Source organism: Accipiter gentilis, chromosome 12, assembly GCF_929443795.1.
Source record: "Accipiter gentilis chromosome 12, bAccGen1.1, whole genome shotgun sequence".
Lineage (NCBI taxonomy): Eukaryota > Metazoa > Chordata > Aves > Accipitriformes > Accipitridae > Astur > Astur gentilis.
In genome coordinates, this window is record NC_064891.1 from 26,705,984 (window position 1) to 26,720,818 (window position 14,835).

Consider the following 14,835-nt stretch of genomic DNA (forward strand, 5'->3'; position numbering starts at 1 on the left):
ATGAAAGATTGCACAGTGTAGGTTGAAAGGTGTTCCCATTGCCTGTGGTGCAGATATGTGATCCAGTTCCTACAGGCAATCTCCTGGCAGGTAGGGGCCCATAGCCAGATCCCCAGCTTGCTGGCTCTGTCACTGGCTAGCTGGATGTTCAAGCAAGTCATTGACTTCTCTGCGCCTAAGTCTTTCCCTCTGTAAATGTTTATCAACCTCAATTGGGATTAGGAAGCGCTGGTCCATATAGGAGAGCTGCTGCACCCCATGGGCATTTTTGGATACCTGACGTACCTTCCAACTCTGGCACCACATTCACGCTCTCCTGGTGATGGCTAGCTGGGTTGACTGTCATCTGGGTGACTTTGTCAAGATTCATTGTCTTTCCTGTTGGCTTTCTCTCATCCTGGTCAGTGTCCCTGCTCCCACTTGTTCTCCTTGACTTTCTCTTCCAGATTTCATCCTCATGGCACAGGGCATTCACATGCATGCTTCCAGGATTCAGTGGGGCCTGGTGATGTGCTTCCTGTGCTACTTTGGCACTTTTGCAGTGGAGTTCAGGCACTACAGATTTGAGATTGTTTGCTCCGAGTACCAGGAAAACTTTCTGAGCTTTTCCGAAAGCTTATCGGAAGCCTCTGAGTACCAGACAGATCAGGTGTAGCCTGTCCTCTGGTTGGGGGGAGGGGGGCAGGTGTGGTCTCATGGGTTAAAGATGACCTCATTTACACTTTTTTGGTGAGTTTGTTTTCATGTGCAATCATGATTGTATTGCCAAAGGGCTCTGAGGGTGGCTGTCTCATTAAGAGCCAAACAAAAATAACTGTCTGCTGGAAGAGGAGTGGATCCTTCTCAGCAGTGTAAGAGAGCACAAGCTGTTTAGTTTGTGCTATCAGTGACTTTTTCTGAGTGGCTCTGTTACACTCCTGTTGTTCAAAACATTCAACAGCCATTTGTCGTGATGCCCCTCTGAGACAGGCACTCCTCAGCCTGGTCTGCAGAGGAGATGAAGGAAACAAACTTCTCCGGGCACCAAGAGTCTTCAGGAGTTGCTGGTTCCCGAGTCACAAGACCACATCTTTTGTGTGTTTCTTGCGTTGTTTTCTTTGCTGCCAACTGGTGTAACTTGGTAGGGTGAGAAAGAGCGGCCGTTTTTTCTGGACTTGGAATTGGGCAGTGGAAGACACCAACTTTACTGGCTTTTATGGTGAGCAAGCAGGCATTTCTTCCAGCCTGGAAAGCAGCCGATGGTAAAGCCGGTTTTGGGAGAAACTGTGCTGTGATCAGGAAGCAAGACTTGGCTGATGCTGCCTTGTAGCTGGGCAGACTGTTCCCAAGCCACAGGAGATGGCACAGTGGGGTGCTGTGCTCAGCTTGGTTTCAGACTCAATGGTGGGGACTGGTGGAAGCAAGATGCTGAATTAAAATGGGAATGCCTGTCTGTTCTGAAGCTGACCCAGAAAAGGCTGCTCCTTGTGTGTAGTACTTCCACCACTTATTGTGTGTAATATTTCAAAAGCTTTGTTTTTGTTCACTGAGGGGGAAGACATTGTGTTAAGAGACACTGGGCTCACCTGCAATGATAACAGAACTGTTGCAGGTGGTTCTGGGCATAGGGTTTGGTTTTGCTCCTTGTGCACTTAGAAGTCAAACTTCAGACACACTGACACTAGGCCTGGGCTCTGGACCCCTCAGTGTGGCCAGTTGTCCTGAGTAGAGTCTGCCACAGGTTTAAGCAGGCTTCCAAGGTGCAGGAAGGCAGTTCTGCCCCAGAGGTTGAGTGATGTGGCCTTGAGGGCTGGAGGTGCAGGAGGGGAACAGCAAAACCAGAAGGGCTGCTTCTTCCCTGAAAGGAGGTTTTCAAACAAAAGGTCTGTTTTCAAAGAAAAAGCAGGAGCTCAAAGCCCCTATTTGAGAACCTGATTTTGGGAAGGCTGCTGTATTGGACGGGCAGGAGAACAATGGGAGTTGCTTCTTATGAACATGGCTCCCGTTTTCCTCCACGAATCAGGCTCAGCTTAGGTTTGCATCTTGTCTGAGCTGCAGGAAAATAAAGAGAAATTAAAATGGTGGCAAAAGGCATTTGAAGGGGAACTCGTCCCGCACTGTGGCATTTCTGACAGAGAGGGAAAAGGCACAAAGGAATTCAGTCTTCCGCGAAGGTCAGAGGCCTCTCCTGAAAGGCGAGACTGTAGAGAAAAACTTGTCAAAACTAGTGTAAGTAGAAAGCTTTCAGCCAGCTCTTTATCTTCTGTGGGCCAAAATTTGTTCTCAGGCAGCTGTGTTATAAATCCAGAGTGTCTCCAGCCAATGGAGGGTTATTGCTGGACCACTGAAGGCCTCCTCCTTGTAGCTGTGTCGTTAGTGGGAAGCCTTCCTGGAGGGATGTGCCAAGGCTGGCCCAAGTGCACAGCAGTGTGAGGCGCAGGGCTCCTTATCCAGGGAGCTCCTCCTGGGCAAGGACAGGAGGGAATAGCCTGGAGAAGATGCAGGTGGGGATCCTCTTACACAGGCACACACACTCAATGCATATGGAGCACAAAATAGTGATTTGTTTTAAGGGTGTTTTACTGTAAATAGTCCACTGTAACTTTTTTAAAAAAATCAGTTAATACTTTCAGTTTATCATTTTATATTCTGTAATTTTATCAAAGGAAAAAAGATGATGTTAGTGATTTTATTTTTTTTTTCTCTTTCTCTCCTTTTCCTATATGCAATCCAAACTGAACTTCAGGGTTTTGGTGATAACTGTACATTTCTTACGGTATTTCTAACAGCACATTTCAGTACAACTAAATGACAGCTGATACACACTGAAACATGACCACTAATAAAGTGCTTTTATGGAGAAAGTGAGTTTTATTTTTGTGCCCTACCCCATGCATAGCTTTCTGATGGCAAAGGCAAAACAAAAGGTGAGTATTTACAGTATCATGATTAAAATTAACACTTAAGGAAGCCAGGGACTATTCAGCCATGCAGATACACTTATTGTAACAGTGCTAATTAGCAGGCTCTTTCTAGGAGGAGGATCACACTCATTACACAGCCCAGAAAGGCGCCCAGACTAGCTGCCTCACAGCCTTACCTGCTACCATCAAATTTTTAGAAGGGTAATGCTGGCATGATATGGTTTCCTTCCAAAATGCCTGTCTCTTGCTTGTTCTCTACACTGCAGCCCCCCTCAACAGGGACAGCTGTAGGTGTAGATAAGAGCTCAGGAAGGCAACACATGTGTTAGTATTATATTTTGGCTGTCCGTGAAGGCAAGCTCACACACAGCCATGCAGAAACGAGTAAGAAGCAACTGACACCCATGCACGAAGTGCCAGCAGCAGGGAACTGGGGTTTCAGACTGCCTCTGCCTCCACTATTACTAGGTATAACCTAGCTGTGGCTGTCACTCCTGCACCCCTGCTAAGCCCCTGCTGAAATTGTGAGATGGTCAGGGAGGTAATACAGCTTCCTTGGCAAGACAGGGTTGTCTGCCTTAAAAGACCAGAGAGGGCGAAAGCAGGGAAACAAAGTGTTCACAGGTTGAATAAAAAAGAGATTTGCCTTTAGTTGCTGGGATCACTGGTGATAGACAGGAAGGCAAAATACTGGGATGGAGTGAACACAATGAAAGCAACGTTGTGTTTTGATTTACTACATTTGGAAAAGCTCCGTGACCGTCTGATATAAATTGGCACAATTTAGGTTGTGTGGGTGAAAAGGTCAGGGGTTTAATTCTCATTAAATGCAGCAGGATGTGTCCCTCAGAAGCAGTTGTTTGTCAAGATTTGCTCACAGCTGACCAGTGCTATCAATGTATGACAGGGTGATGTTGGCTACTGAGGAGGAGCTCCAGAGGTTAGTGCTAAGGGAATTACTTCAGAAACACAGTCAAGCTGACTTTGGCGTTCAGCCAGTTGCATCCCATAGCCCAGCACCACAATGCAGCAGTGAGGTGGGTCTAGAATTTAAAGCTATATTTATATATACTCCATTCTGGTAGGCTGGTTATGTAGTTCTAAGCAGCTTCCATTTGCAAGTTGTACTGTTTAGTACCTAGACCTGCTGTGGATATAGCCAAGATTTAAGTTGTTCCTGGTCTAAAGTGTTTGCCTGCAGCAAGGGCTGGCTTTTTCTGTGGCAGCCCAAATATACTGTATTATAGTCCACATTTGGCATTTTCCTTTGGGCACCCTAATCTCCCTAACTTTGAAAGTTTTGACTTAGCCAGTAACCCCATCTGCAGGGAGAAGCTCATATCCCCTCATGGTCCCTGGAGGTCCCTCTGGGACAGGGGGACATATACCTAGTTTGCAGACTGTTTCTAAAAATGACGGAGCTTGTGGTGGGGCATCTCAGCACCAGATTTCAATGGGTGATTCTGAAGGAAGCATCCCCTGAGCTAATTGCTAGCTGGGAAAGGGGAGGAACAGCAGGACTCATGGGTGTTGCTCCTCACCCTGTTCGAGCTCCAGCTGGCTGCTGCAAGCCTCCATCCTACTGCACAAGGGACCCCACACCATATTCTCCATCCATACCTGCCTGCACTAGTTGCGGGTCCAAGACATCATGTGGGTTTGTTTTTCAATTCTGATTATGGACAAAATTACCTAATGTTACACAAGGACAATTCAGGTGAAGCACAGTCTTTTGTGCATGCACCACTTTCCCTAAGTGGAGGAAGGCAGGAAAAGTTCGGTGAAAGATGAGATGAGGCTATAATACGATTTCTCATCATCCGTCAGTCCTGCGTTGCCTGGTCTGATCACCACAGCCACGTGAGTATCCGCTTCCTCGGCTGCGTTGGCTTCTGAAACAGAGGTGGGGAGAGTGGAGCTGAGATGTGCTTACCGACCTCTCCACATCAGGGTCTTTAAGGCTTGAAGATGCCCCCAAACATTGAAGTGAAGCTTTTAAAGGTTGAGACTGAGAAGAGTAGCGTTTGCATGTGGCGCTGCAGGGCTCTAGAGAGGGACCAGCTCCTGGCAGACCTGCTGTGGATGACTGTAGCTGCTGTGTAATACAAGCGGATGGGAGGTGGCTGCCTGGCCATCTCCTCCCCCCTCCCAGTTGGTGGCTTTCCAAGGTACTGGGCACCAGCAGCTCAGTTTCTGTCACAAAGAAGCTGGGCTGTGGTTGGGCTGTGGCGTTAGAGAGGCCAACACCCCCTGCCGGGAGTCACTTCTCACAAACTTCCTTCACTCCTTGAGCACAGCAAGAGGCCACAAGAAGATGACGCAGGGAAAAGGAGGCAACTGCAACTTCCCACCAGCTCTGCTGCCAGGGCTGAGGAGGAGGAGGTAAGGGCTAACTCCTGGGGACTGAGCTGGCTTAGACTGAGATCACAATCCAGAGCCATTTATTCCAGAAAGACTTTTCCAGCAAAGGCAGGAAATTAAATTAGCTTCCTGAGCCTGGCTTTCCAGGGGTCAAGTCTTGGTGACCAAGAGCAATGTTTTGCTGCTGCTGAACACAACCTAAGCGTAAGTGGCACAAAGAACCAGTTACCACGTGCCATGTAGCAGCACAGCAGACATCATCTGTTCCCCCTGAGCACAGGGCACAAAAACCACTGACCCTGTTTGTAAATGGAGCATGCCAACTGCTTCAGCAAACGCCCCACTCCACTTTAACAGGCTCTTCTTGCTTGCTGGTGCAAGGGCAGGTTTTCTACTTGACCTATTTTCCCTCATTGCAATGCTGCTCACAGATAGCCCACTGGTGTGTGAGAGCCTGGACGTGTAAGGAAGGAGATGGCAGCAGCTAGGGGGATGCTACCAAAGCAACATGGACTATAGCATTTCTGGGGTGCTTGTGACAAGTCAGCAGCATGCATTTAAAAAGCAACTGCCTCCCTCGCGCAGGTGAGAGCCAGCAGGACTGGCAGGCCACCTACCTCGAGGGACATCCGTCAGGAAGAGGATGTTGTTGGTGGCGCACCCAATAGTGGCGGCAATCCTTCTGTAGCTCTCACTTTCTACCTTGGGGCCTATTTTGGTATCAAAGTGGCCGTCAAAGAGCTGAAAGAGAGGGAAAAGCAAAGGCAGTAGCTGATGCCACCTGAAGAGCAAGGCTGAACCTCACTCCTGAGGAAGGTGTCCCCTTTCCTTTCTACCACAGTAATGGGGGGGGGGGGGCGCGATGCAGCCATGCCAGCATACTCAGCTGGCTGAGCTTAACTCTTGTGGGTTAAACCCACTGCCCCACCTGTCCTAGAGTCCTGTCCCAGACTCTATTCACGAAGCATTACAGCAAGGGCAGTTGTGGGAGGGAAGTGCTCTGCAGAGGGAGAAGCTGTAAAGAAGGTAATAAGGTTATCTACCTCTAGGATATCACCTTCTGTAGAGTATCCGAACAAAAGCTTCTGGGCTTCAATGCTGCCCGAGGAGTAGATATAGACCTTCATCCCCGCTTCCCGCCACTTCCGGATGGCTGGAACCACGTCCTCGAAGAGTCTGGAGTAAAACAGGGCACGTAAGGGCAAACCCAGGGGCACCTGGAGGGACACCTTTAGCCAGGCACTGTGACAACTGTCCCATTAGTTTGCAAGGGGACTTAATTCTCAAACTGCTCAGGACTTCTGCAACAGGGGAGTCTATTTCAGCAGCAGGTGATATATTCTTAGTTCCAGCCAACTGAGCAGCTCATTGACTGCTATGCAGACAGCAGCTCTGATGAGCTGTTTCAGACATTTGGCAGGAGTTTCTCCAGCTGCTTCAATTTGGAGAGGGGAGGAAAGGTTGGGGAAAATGGCATCCCAACATTTTTCTCTGCGAGGGAGGAATAAGAGGGAGGACATAGAAGACAGGCTCTTGCAGTCCCATCTGCCTTGCAAGCTATAAAGATTTCCCTGTTGGTTAAGAGCTATGGCTGTGAGCTGCATCCACATGGGGCAAACTCATCCCACAGGTTCAGGCTTTGACCATGTGTAGGGAGGAGTTGAGAGGAGGTTGCAGCTGCAGGAGCTAAATGAGCAGCACTGTATGAACTGTTTGAAGCTAGACAACAGCTCGGGAAAGGAGTGTCCCCTAAGGGACTGAGGTCAGAGCCACTCTATTCAGTGACTCAGGTTATACAGTACTACCTGTGGGCCAGATGTGTCCCTGGCTTAACTGCACCGCAGAAGGTAAACCAACTCACATTCACTAGGCAGCAGCATCCCTCCCCTTATTCTTCTGGCCTTGCAGAGTGCTGGGAAGGACACTGGTCTAGCAATGGGCTGACAAGTCTCAATATGTGAGTTCCATCTAACTCCCAGGTAGCAGCCGCCTGAAGACAAACCCATCAGCAGGGAGGGCTGTGAAAGAGGGAAGGAGGACCAAAGCCAAGGCAACTGGTGCCAGGCATGTCTGTTGGTTCCCTCACACCCTTCTCATTTATACCATTAGGCCTCTCCAGTGCTGCACTTACATGTATGTAAAAGCTCTTTGTATGCAAAGGACATTTACAAGATGACCCATGTACTGGAGGGAACTGCAGGCTAGAGGATGCTCAAGAGGGACAAAGTGAGGCTGACAGTAAGTCTCTCAATAATACATGTGATGGTTAATAAGGAAAGACCACAAAGAGCCTCGGAAGGGCAGGGAGGGTGTTTGAGTTTGATATGGCAGAAGGATGGAGAGAGCAGCTGGAGGAGATGTGATCCCCAGGGATCCCAGTCCAAATCACAGCCTTCCCACCTGCACAGCTCTGTGTGGCCACTTGGGCCAAGGACCAAAGGTACTGCCCCAAAAAGGGGAATCTGAGCACCTAAACGTCTGAAGAAAGAGGACTCCAAATAGATGCAAAAGGAGGTCTTGGACTGAGTTTTCCAGACTTGTAGCAATCAGCTGGCCCTTTCTTCATCTCCAGTTTCTTGGCCATCTGCTCAGGGCCTTGTTATGTTACGTATTTTTAAAAAGTTCACTTCTTTTCATAGTTATTAAAAGTCTCTGGTGTCAGCTGAAAATATTTTGAAGTTGTACAGCACCTGCAGAAATTCCCAGACACCCTCATGTTTTCACGTGCTGAGTTCAGTGCCTGGATTTCAGACACTGATGTGCCAGATACAATTGGGCGAGGGGGAGACTTTAGAGATCTCACTCCTTGGATGCTGCCAAGCAGCAAGGCTAGCTCCAGAGTTTTGGGACCACTATAAGACAATTAGCCCTATTTTTAAAAAGAAAACCAACAGGATGGCTGTCCCTCTTGACTTGCTTTTGGGTTTTGTTGCTTCCTCTAGTGGATGTTTACATTTTTCTGTGAGCTCTTTTTCTTCTTCCTCATTCTTCCTTTGGCAAAACACTCTGTGAACTTACGGGTTTGTTTTACCTCCTTAGGAACTTGAAATGCATAGTTTAACGAAGTATCTTTCAACCTAAATAAGAAGATCAAGCTTAACTCCAGTTGTCCCTACTTATGCGCCGTTGTGTTGTGGCTGAAACATAAAGAGGAGTCTGAAGACAAAAAGAAGTGGAAAGGCATGAAATGCTCAGGTAAGAGACAAAGCAGGAGGAAACAACTGAAAGGCCCTGACCCTGCAACCCCAGCTTGTTTAGGTTTGTTCCAAAATGTGAGTGCAATTCAGGGATAAAAAAAATGTGAGATGGACAACTGTAAGAAATTCATACTTGTAACTCAGTCTCTTGGTTTACCAAGAAATCTCTGTAGAGAAATATTGAGACATTTTCTGAATTTTTAATGCAGAAGATAGTGGTCCCAGATGAATATTCCATTGGTCATGGGAGCCAAATCAACCTGTGTCATACCTCCATTACCTTGTTCTATTTCTCAGAACCCATCTCCTTTACAGACCCTGCCCAGGTGGCTGGAGAACTGGCTGTTCCCCAGCACATACCTCCTGATTAAAAAGAAACATGCTCACCCACTTATCTTCCCAGTGGGGACTGAGACAACTTGGTCGGTACTGAGATTACTGTAAGCTTTTGGTTCCCTAGATCCAAAGATTAAGCTCAAGGGATTTGTGTTTCACTGCATGATCAAATTTGAACTGAAGTGTCTGCAGTTGGTTCCATGACAGCAGTGGCCTGGCTTAAGCCACAACTGAAAGTAAATGTATTGGCTTCTCCACCGAGGTGGAGAATCCTATTTGCATTTGTACATGGGGCTGTTTCCAGGAATAGCTTATGCAGCTGTTCTGCTAACAGACATCTAGGAAAGATGCACCCCATACCTGCCCCAGGGCAAAGGGCACACAGCTACTCACTCTCCTTTGACATGCCCGGTAGCATAGGCTGCCCTCCACATGTGGCCCTGCAGCTGCTTCAGTGCTGTGGTCTTCCTGTCCAGAGACATCTGCCAATGCACATTGTCTACGACTGCCTGGATGACCCGCTCCAGCTCCTCTTCCCCACTTCCACTCTCCAAAGGGATCGGCACAGCCCCGTCCAAGCTGGAGTCCTCCTGAGCCTGGAAATCATCCATGATAAAAAAGAGGTGAGGGAAGAGGTGGAGCAGTCTCAACATCTCAATTTAGGAAAGGGGTCTAACACCTGCATCAACACACCTCTGTGCAGGACACAGCTTCAACTGCTCTTCATATGAAGGGTTACAACATTGTTTGAATGCTTTTCTTAATGGGAAATTCAGAATTTAGTAGTGTCTAGAAACACTTGCTTGGATTGTATTTCCAAACCCAACAATTAGCACTACTGTAGCTGTATTGTAAATACTCTAGTGAGAATTATACTTGCTTAAGTATTTAATTACTGAAATTAAGGCAAAGAAGCAAATGCATCTATTGGCTTCAGACAGTCACAGGTCTCAAATTGATGCCATGTCCCCGTACAGAGGCAGGATACACTACCCTGTGCAGTACAAGTACTCTGCTGTCCCTCAATGCTGCTTCCTAAACAGGTGCCTGGAAGCCACAGGTGGCAGATTCAGCAAGTGAAGAGCACAGCGCAGACACGAAGCTGAAAAGCTGTGGTTCAATGCCCGCTGAGGGGTTGTGAAGACCAAGGCGAACTGAGGGAAGCAGCTCAGCTGCTGCCTACCAAGCACTAGCCCTTCCCCTCACACAACAATCAGTCCGTGAAGGGAACCAGCCTCTATGGGGGGCAAAGACAGATATGGGCTTGTGTTGGGTGGCTGGGGGAGTCCGAGTGACCTGAAGTCTCAGGCATGCCATGAAAACCCAGAGAGACACAGTGTAGCTCTGTTACTTAACCTGTTTCCTTAGAAGTCCAACATCCCGCTGGCACTCCTCTTCCTCCCAGTGAGCACGCAGATACTCCTTCACGTTGTCTTTGATGTAAGGGAACAAGGTCTCCTGGCAGCACACAAGAAAAACAGGCAGCTCCTTTAACATGGCAGAGGTAAGGCTGACTTACTTTTAAAGCAACTGTTTGCACGTGCTGATGCATATGGTTATTTTTCACACTCGAGCTTCCCCTACAGTACTGCAGCTTGTGGAACTGCCTGCCAAGGGTGTCTTTGTGCTCACAGGCCAGAGACAACCTTGGGCCAAGATTAGTGCAGGTGGATTTTTTGCACAAATGCTTATGTAGCTGCAATTTTTAAATCCCAGGATGGAAAGGAGAGTGATAACTTTTCCTGGCTTGCCAAAAAATGTCTGAAATGGCAGACATGACCCCAAGTTCCCATCAGCTGAGGAGTACAAGGCTGAACTGACAAGTTATACTACTCTATTTTTAATGGGATGCTTGTCCTAAGAAAGGTCATTCTGAAAACACATCTCAACTTCTCACCAGAGCTAGAGGACCTTTTTAAAAAGAAAAGTCTAGTCCAGTGACACTAAGCTGCATAGGACAGTTTTGCAAATGAAATTAAATGGGGTTAGGGAAAAGTACCACAGGAGAATTACAAACCTTCCCAGAGTTCCCAAGGGCAACCAGAAATAACTACAAATTGCTCTCATTAGTGGTGTTTCACAACTGAGAAGCCACAAGCAGCTGCTGTGATGGCATCTCTGGGTGCGGGAAGAGCCTCAGTACCAGGGGAAGGTCAGGGAGCTCCTTCCTTCGGGTACAGAACTGAGCTTTTCTTAACTGGGAAAAATTTGGGATGGAGAGGAGATGGGAGGAAACTAACCCGAGCTCATCTCTCCTCAAAAAATGGCCAAAGATATTTTTCTCCTCACTGTATGTCACCTTTAACTTGTTACTGAATTAAGAAAGTGGTGGTCCTGAGAGCATGATGTGGAAGCAGAACTGGAGGATTTTCTATTACTCCGATATTGCATTTTCCACATGGTATATTTTAAAAACAATGTATTTAGGGGAAAGGAAAATCTCTTAAATGCCTAGAAAATTACCACAATCTTGTCTAGGGAAATCAACAGCCTTGTAATACCCCCAGTTACTCTCTCATTTCCTTTATTTAAGCTTAGCTGCTTTCAAACTATCTTTTAAATCATGGAGGAAATTAAAGAGTATCCACTAGGAGATGCAACCAACCCACTGACTTGGTTTAACTTCCCTTCAACTTGGATGTCAAAAGGCCCCAATTGCTTTCCAAAAGCAGTGTTTTGTGCTCTTGTCTTGTGTCGTGGTTTAAGCCCAGCTGGCAACCAAGCACCACGCAGCTGCTCACTCACCTTCCTCACCGTGGGATGGGGGAGAGAATCAGAAGGGTAAAAGTGAGGAAACTCATGGGCTGAGGTAAAGACAGTTTAATAGGTAAAGCAAAAGCTGCACACGCAAGCAAAGCAAAACAAGGAATTCAATCATCACTTCCCATGGGCAGGCAGGTGTTCAGCCATCTCCAGGAAAGCAGGGCTCCATCACATGTAACAGTTACTTGGGAAGACAAACACTGTAACTCTGAATGTCCCCCCCTTCCTCCTTCTTCCCCCAGCTTTATCTGCTGAACATGCCATCATATGGTCTGGAATATCCCTTTGGTCAGTTGGGGTCAGCTGTCCCAGCTGTGTCCCCTCCCAACTTCTTGTGCACCCCCAGCCTACTTGCTGGTGGGGGGTGTGAGGAGCAGAAAAGCCCTGACTCTGTGTGAGCACTGCTCAGCAGTAACGAAAATATCTCAGCATTATGAACACTGTTTTCGGCACAAATCCAAACCATAGCCCCATACAAGGTACTATGAAGAAAATTAACTCTTATCTCAGCCAAAACCAGCACATGCTGGCAAAGAAAAACTTCCAAACAGGCTCCAAAAGCACAACGTATTCCATGCTTCAGTGGATTTTAAAAGGGTAAAAGCCTTGGCCCATTGGCAAATCCATCAGTCTGTGGTCCAAGAGGGGACACCTATGTGACAGCTGGAGTGGTGGACAGCCAGTGGGACAGATGGTTTATGGACATCAGGAGTGATCCCAGGCAATGATGTACTAAGTTTAAAAGGCCACGAGTTTGTGTGGAAGAAAGACTCCTTGCATCCTGCAGGGAAATACTTCCATCTCCGAGACCTCAGCTTTCAGCAAAAGTTGGTGCCTGCAAACTCTTCAATAGGTTTAACCAGGGCTGTTACTGACCTTTATAAGTTCACCCGCTTCTCTTTTATCTTGGCTAGCAGGAGACCCGAGCCTGCCTGGGCACAGCTCCCATCTCTCTGGGACCACACCGTCAGATGGCCAGGCTCCGCGGAGACGTCCAGCCCCAGATGTGGCTGCCCCAACACAGCTTGGCAGGATGGAGAAACAGCCGTCAGCAAACACAGCTCGACAGCCCTCCTAAGCCTTTGCAACTGCTCACAGCAACGTTAAACCCAGCATAGAAAGGATAGTATTTTTACTGTCAGTAGACACCCACGTAGCACACTTAGCACTTGTAAGGTCAATTTTCCTCTCAATGTCCATGCAAACTGTCACAAAGTTCAGTGACAATCTGCTCTTTTACAGGAGATCTGACAAATCTCAGGGGATGTAGTTTATCAAATTACATCTTTCCTCTACCATCTACTTTTCTTTGCCAGGGTGGACCCAGCAAAAGAGAAAACTTGGTGATCTCTAACTACGGGCCACCAAATATTCTCTTTTCTGGTATCTTTCCTTAATCTACTCATCAACTGGCTCATTCTATTTCCTTACTTTGCATATTCAATAATTCTAATACTAAAGAAAGGATTAAATAAAATCCTTTAATTAAAGAATAAAATGCCTGCAGAACCAGCAGTTGACCTTTTAAAAGGAAATAGAAATTATGGAGGTTAACTGAAAGTCCAAGTGAAATAACTTGTTTCTAGCATTTTCAGGATTTCCAGCAAACTGAGTTTTATTGAGAACCATAACTCATTTGGCCTCCCTGCAACAGAAAGACTTTGGGTAGGAAACCATCTCAGGCATATTGCATGTTATTTGCACAACAGCAAGACGCATTCAAGGTAGATATAACCAAATTAATTTCTCTGTTAGATGTTTGGTAAGAAATCTGAGCTGTTTAAACTGTTTAAGTTGAAAGATATCAAGGGGATGGAGGCAGCTGTAATGCCATCTAGACCTGAAGTTTCTTCAAGAGCACTGGAAGAACATGGACAGGAAAGATGTAGGTCATGTTGTTCATCTGTTAAACTGTGTTAGCAGAAACGCCTAGAAAGCCTGGCAAGAGACTTCACTCCTCCATGCATCATGGGGGTCACAAAGCACCTTCGTAAACTATCAGCAAGAAAGACCCACCACAAGCTATAATGTCTCATGGAGAAATACAGGTTAATGGCAGGAGCAGGGATAATTCCATTCGGTGTCTTAAATACAAGCAAATTACTCCCTCCTGTGCAGCACAGGAGCCTGGTTAGGGACCAAAACCTCTTGGAGAGGAGGGACCCACAGTGGCTGGAGAACTGCAAATTTTAATAGCATATTTACAGTGTTTGTCCTGATGCCTCCTGCTGGCCTCGCAGACTTCCCAGTCTCCTGGCTTCTGCACCTAAACCAAAATTTTCAGTAGTCTTAAGCCTTCTCCTAGGCAAGGGAAACCACTCAGTACATATTCACTGTTAGTACAGTCCCCCTTGCGTGCTACCCTCCCCCTGTACTGGTCCTGTGCATGCTGGAGGAAGGACATACATCTCCAGTGACACTGGAGGCATCTGACTGTACCACCCTTTTGAAGGGAAAAGGCAGTGGATAACCCCGATATAGTACTTCAGGCTCTCTGCAAACCCGGGTGAGGTGCTGCATCTCCAGGCATCCGAGCAACAGGGATGCTCGAGGGTTTTTCCTAGAGGAGGCCGAGCGCGCTCCAACAGCCCTATATCCGTGAAAAAAATCATTTACTGAACTGCCCTGGATCTGAATAGTTCCCCGTTCTCCTGCCCGCAGAAGAGGCAGGCGCACGGTAAAATGAGACGTATTTTCTCGTGAGCATTTTTCAGAAAAACACAGAAAATGTGTCACTGTTTCACGCTTCTGGAGGAAACTCGGGCCTGCCCTCCGCAGGGCTGCAGCCCCGGGAGAGGCGCTCCCCCCCCCCCCCCCCCGTAGGGAGGGCCCTCCCGGCGAAGGGGGCTTGCGGTCACAGAAATCTGGCCGGCGCAGCGTGTCCCCCGGGGCTGCCAGGGCTGGGTGGGACCACGATAGTAACGGCGATGCTTAACGGAGCCCCCCCCCCCCCCGCCCCCGGCGGTGCCAGCGGGGCTCCCGGCCGCGTGTGGAGGCCGCTGCCGCCCCCCTCGCCGGGTCTCACCTGCACGAAGGCGATGGGGGTTGTGGTGCCCTCGATGTCCAGCAGGATGGCGCGCACCTCCGCCGGCACCGGCAGCACGCCCATGGCGGCGGCGGCGGCGGCACGTGGAGCGCGGGGCTCACCGGGGGAGCGCGGCGGCGGCGGCGGCGGCGGGCGCTCCGCCCTGCGGCTGCGCGGGGGGCCGGGCCGGGCCGGGCCGGGCCGCGCCGCCACGGATCGCGGGAGGTGAGTGCGGCGGCAGCGGGACCCC

The 14,835-nt window shown here is 48.4% G+C and overlaps 2 protein-coding genes across 9 annotated transcripts in view; one reads left to right on the top strand and one right to left on the bottom strand.

Annotated features, from left to right (window-relative positions):
* The window catches only part of TMEM150C (transmembrane protein 150C), a 26,778-nt gene extending 23,980 nt beyond the window's left edge, over positions 1-2,798 (top strand). For all 7 annotated transcript variants that reach the window (XM_049815285.1, XM_049815287.1, XM_049815283.1 and 4 more), the window contains one exon: positions 447-2,798. In XM_049815285.1, the coding sequence (XP_049671242.1) occupies positions 447-655 (209 nt within the window). In that variant the 3' untranslated portion in view covers positions 656-2,798. The remainder of the gene's footprint in view (positions 1-446) is intronic.
* On the bottom strand, positions 1,951-14,782 carry ENOPH1 (enolase-phosphatase 1). Of its 2 annotated transcripts, XR_007507814.1 has the most exons (7): positions 14,586-14,782; positions 10,154-10,255; positions 9,191-9,393; positions 6,308-6,440; positions 5,882-6,005; positions 4,596-4,795; positions 1,951-2,031 (listed from the first exon to the last, which is right to left on the bottom strand). XR_007507814.1 is itself a non-coding variant. In XM_049815280.1 (6 exons), exons 1-6 carry the CDS (start codon positions 14,667-14,669, stop codon positions 4,656-4,658), a joined length of 786 nt encoding a protein of 261 aa, XP_049671237.1. In that variant the 5' UTR covers positions 14,670-14,782; the 3' UTR covers positions 4,560-4,655. The 2 variants fall into 2 exon arrangements, 1 of the variants encoding a protein (XP_049671237.1); XM_049815280.1 differs by lacking the exon at positions 1,951-2,031 and having other exon boundaries at positions 4,560-4,795.
* Between the last annotated feature and the right edge of the window lie 53 nt (positions 14,783-14,835).

Coding starts and splice junctions, on each gene's coding strand:
- ENOPH1 (XM_049815280.1), bottom strand. CDS start 14,669: ATGGGCGTGCTGCCGGTGCCGGCGGAGGTGCGCGCCATCCTGCTGGAC. Junction 10,256..14,585: donor CCCCCATCGCCTTCGTGCAG/GTGAGACCCGGC, acceptor GTGTGCTGCCAG/GAGACCTTGTTCCCTTACAT. Junction 6,006..6,307: donor CAGAAGGTGATATCCTAGAG/GTAGATAACCTT, acceptor CCTCTCTTTCAG/CTCTTTGACGGCCACTTTGA.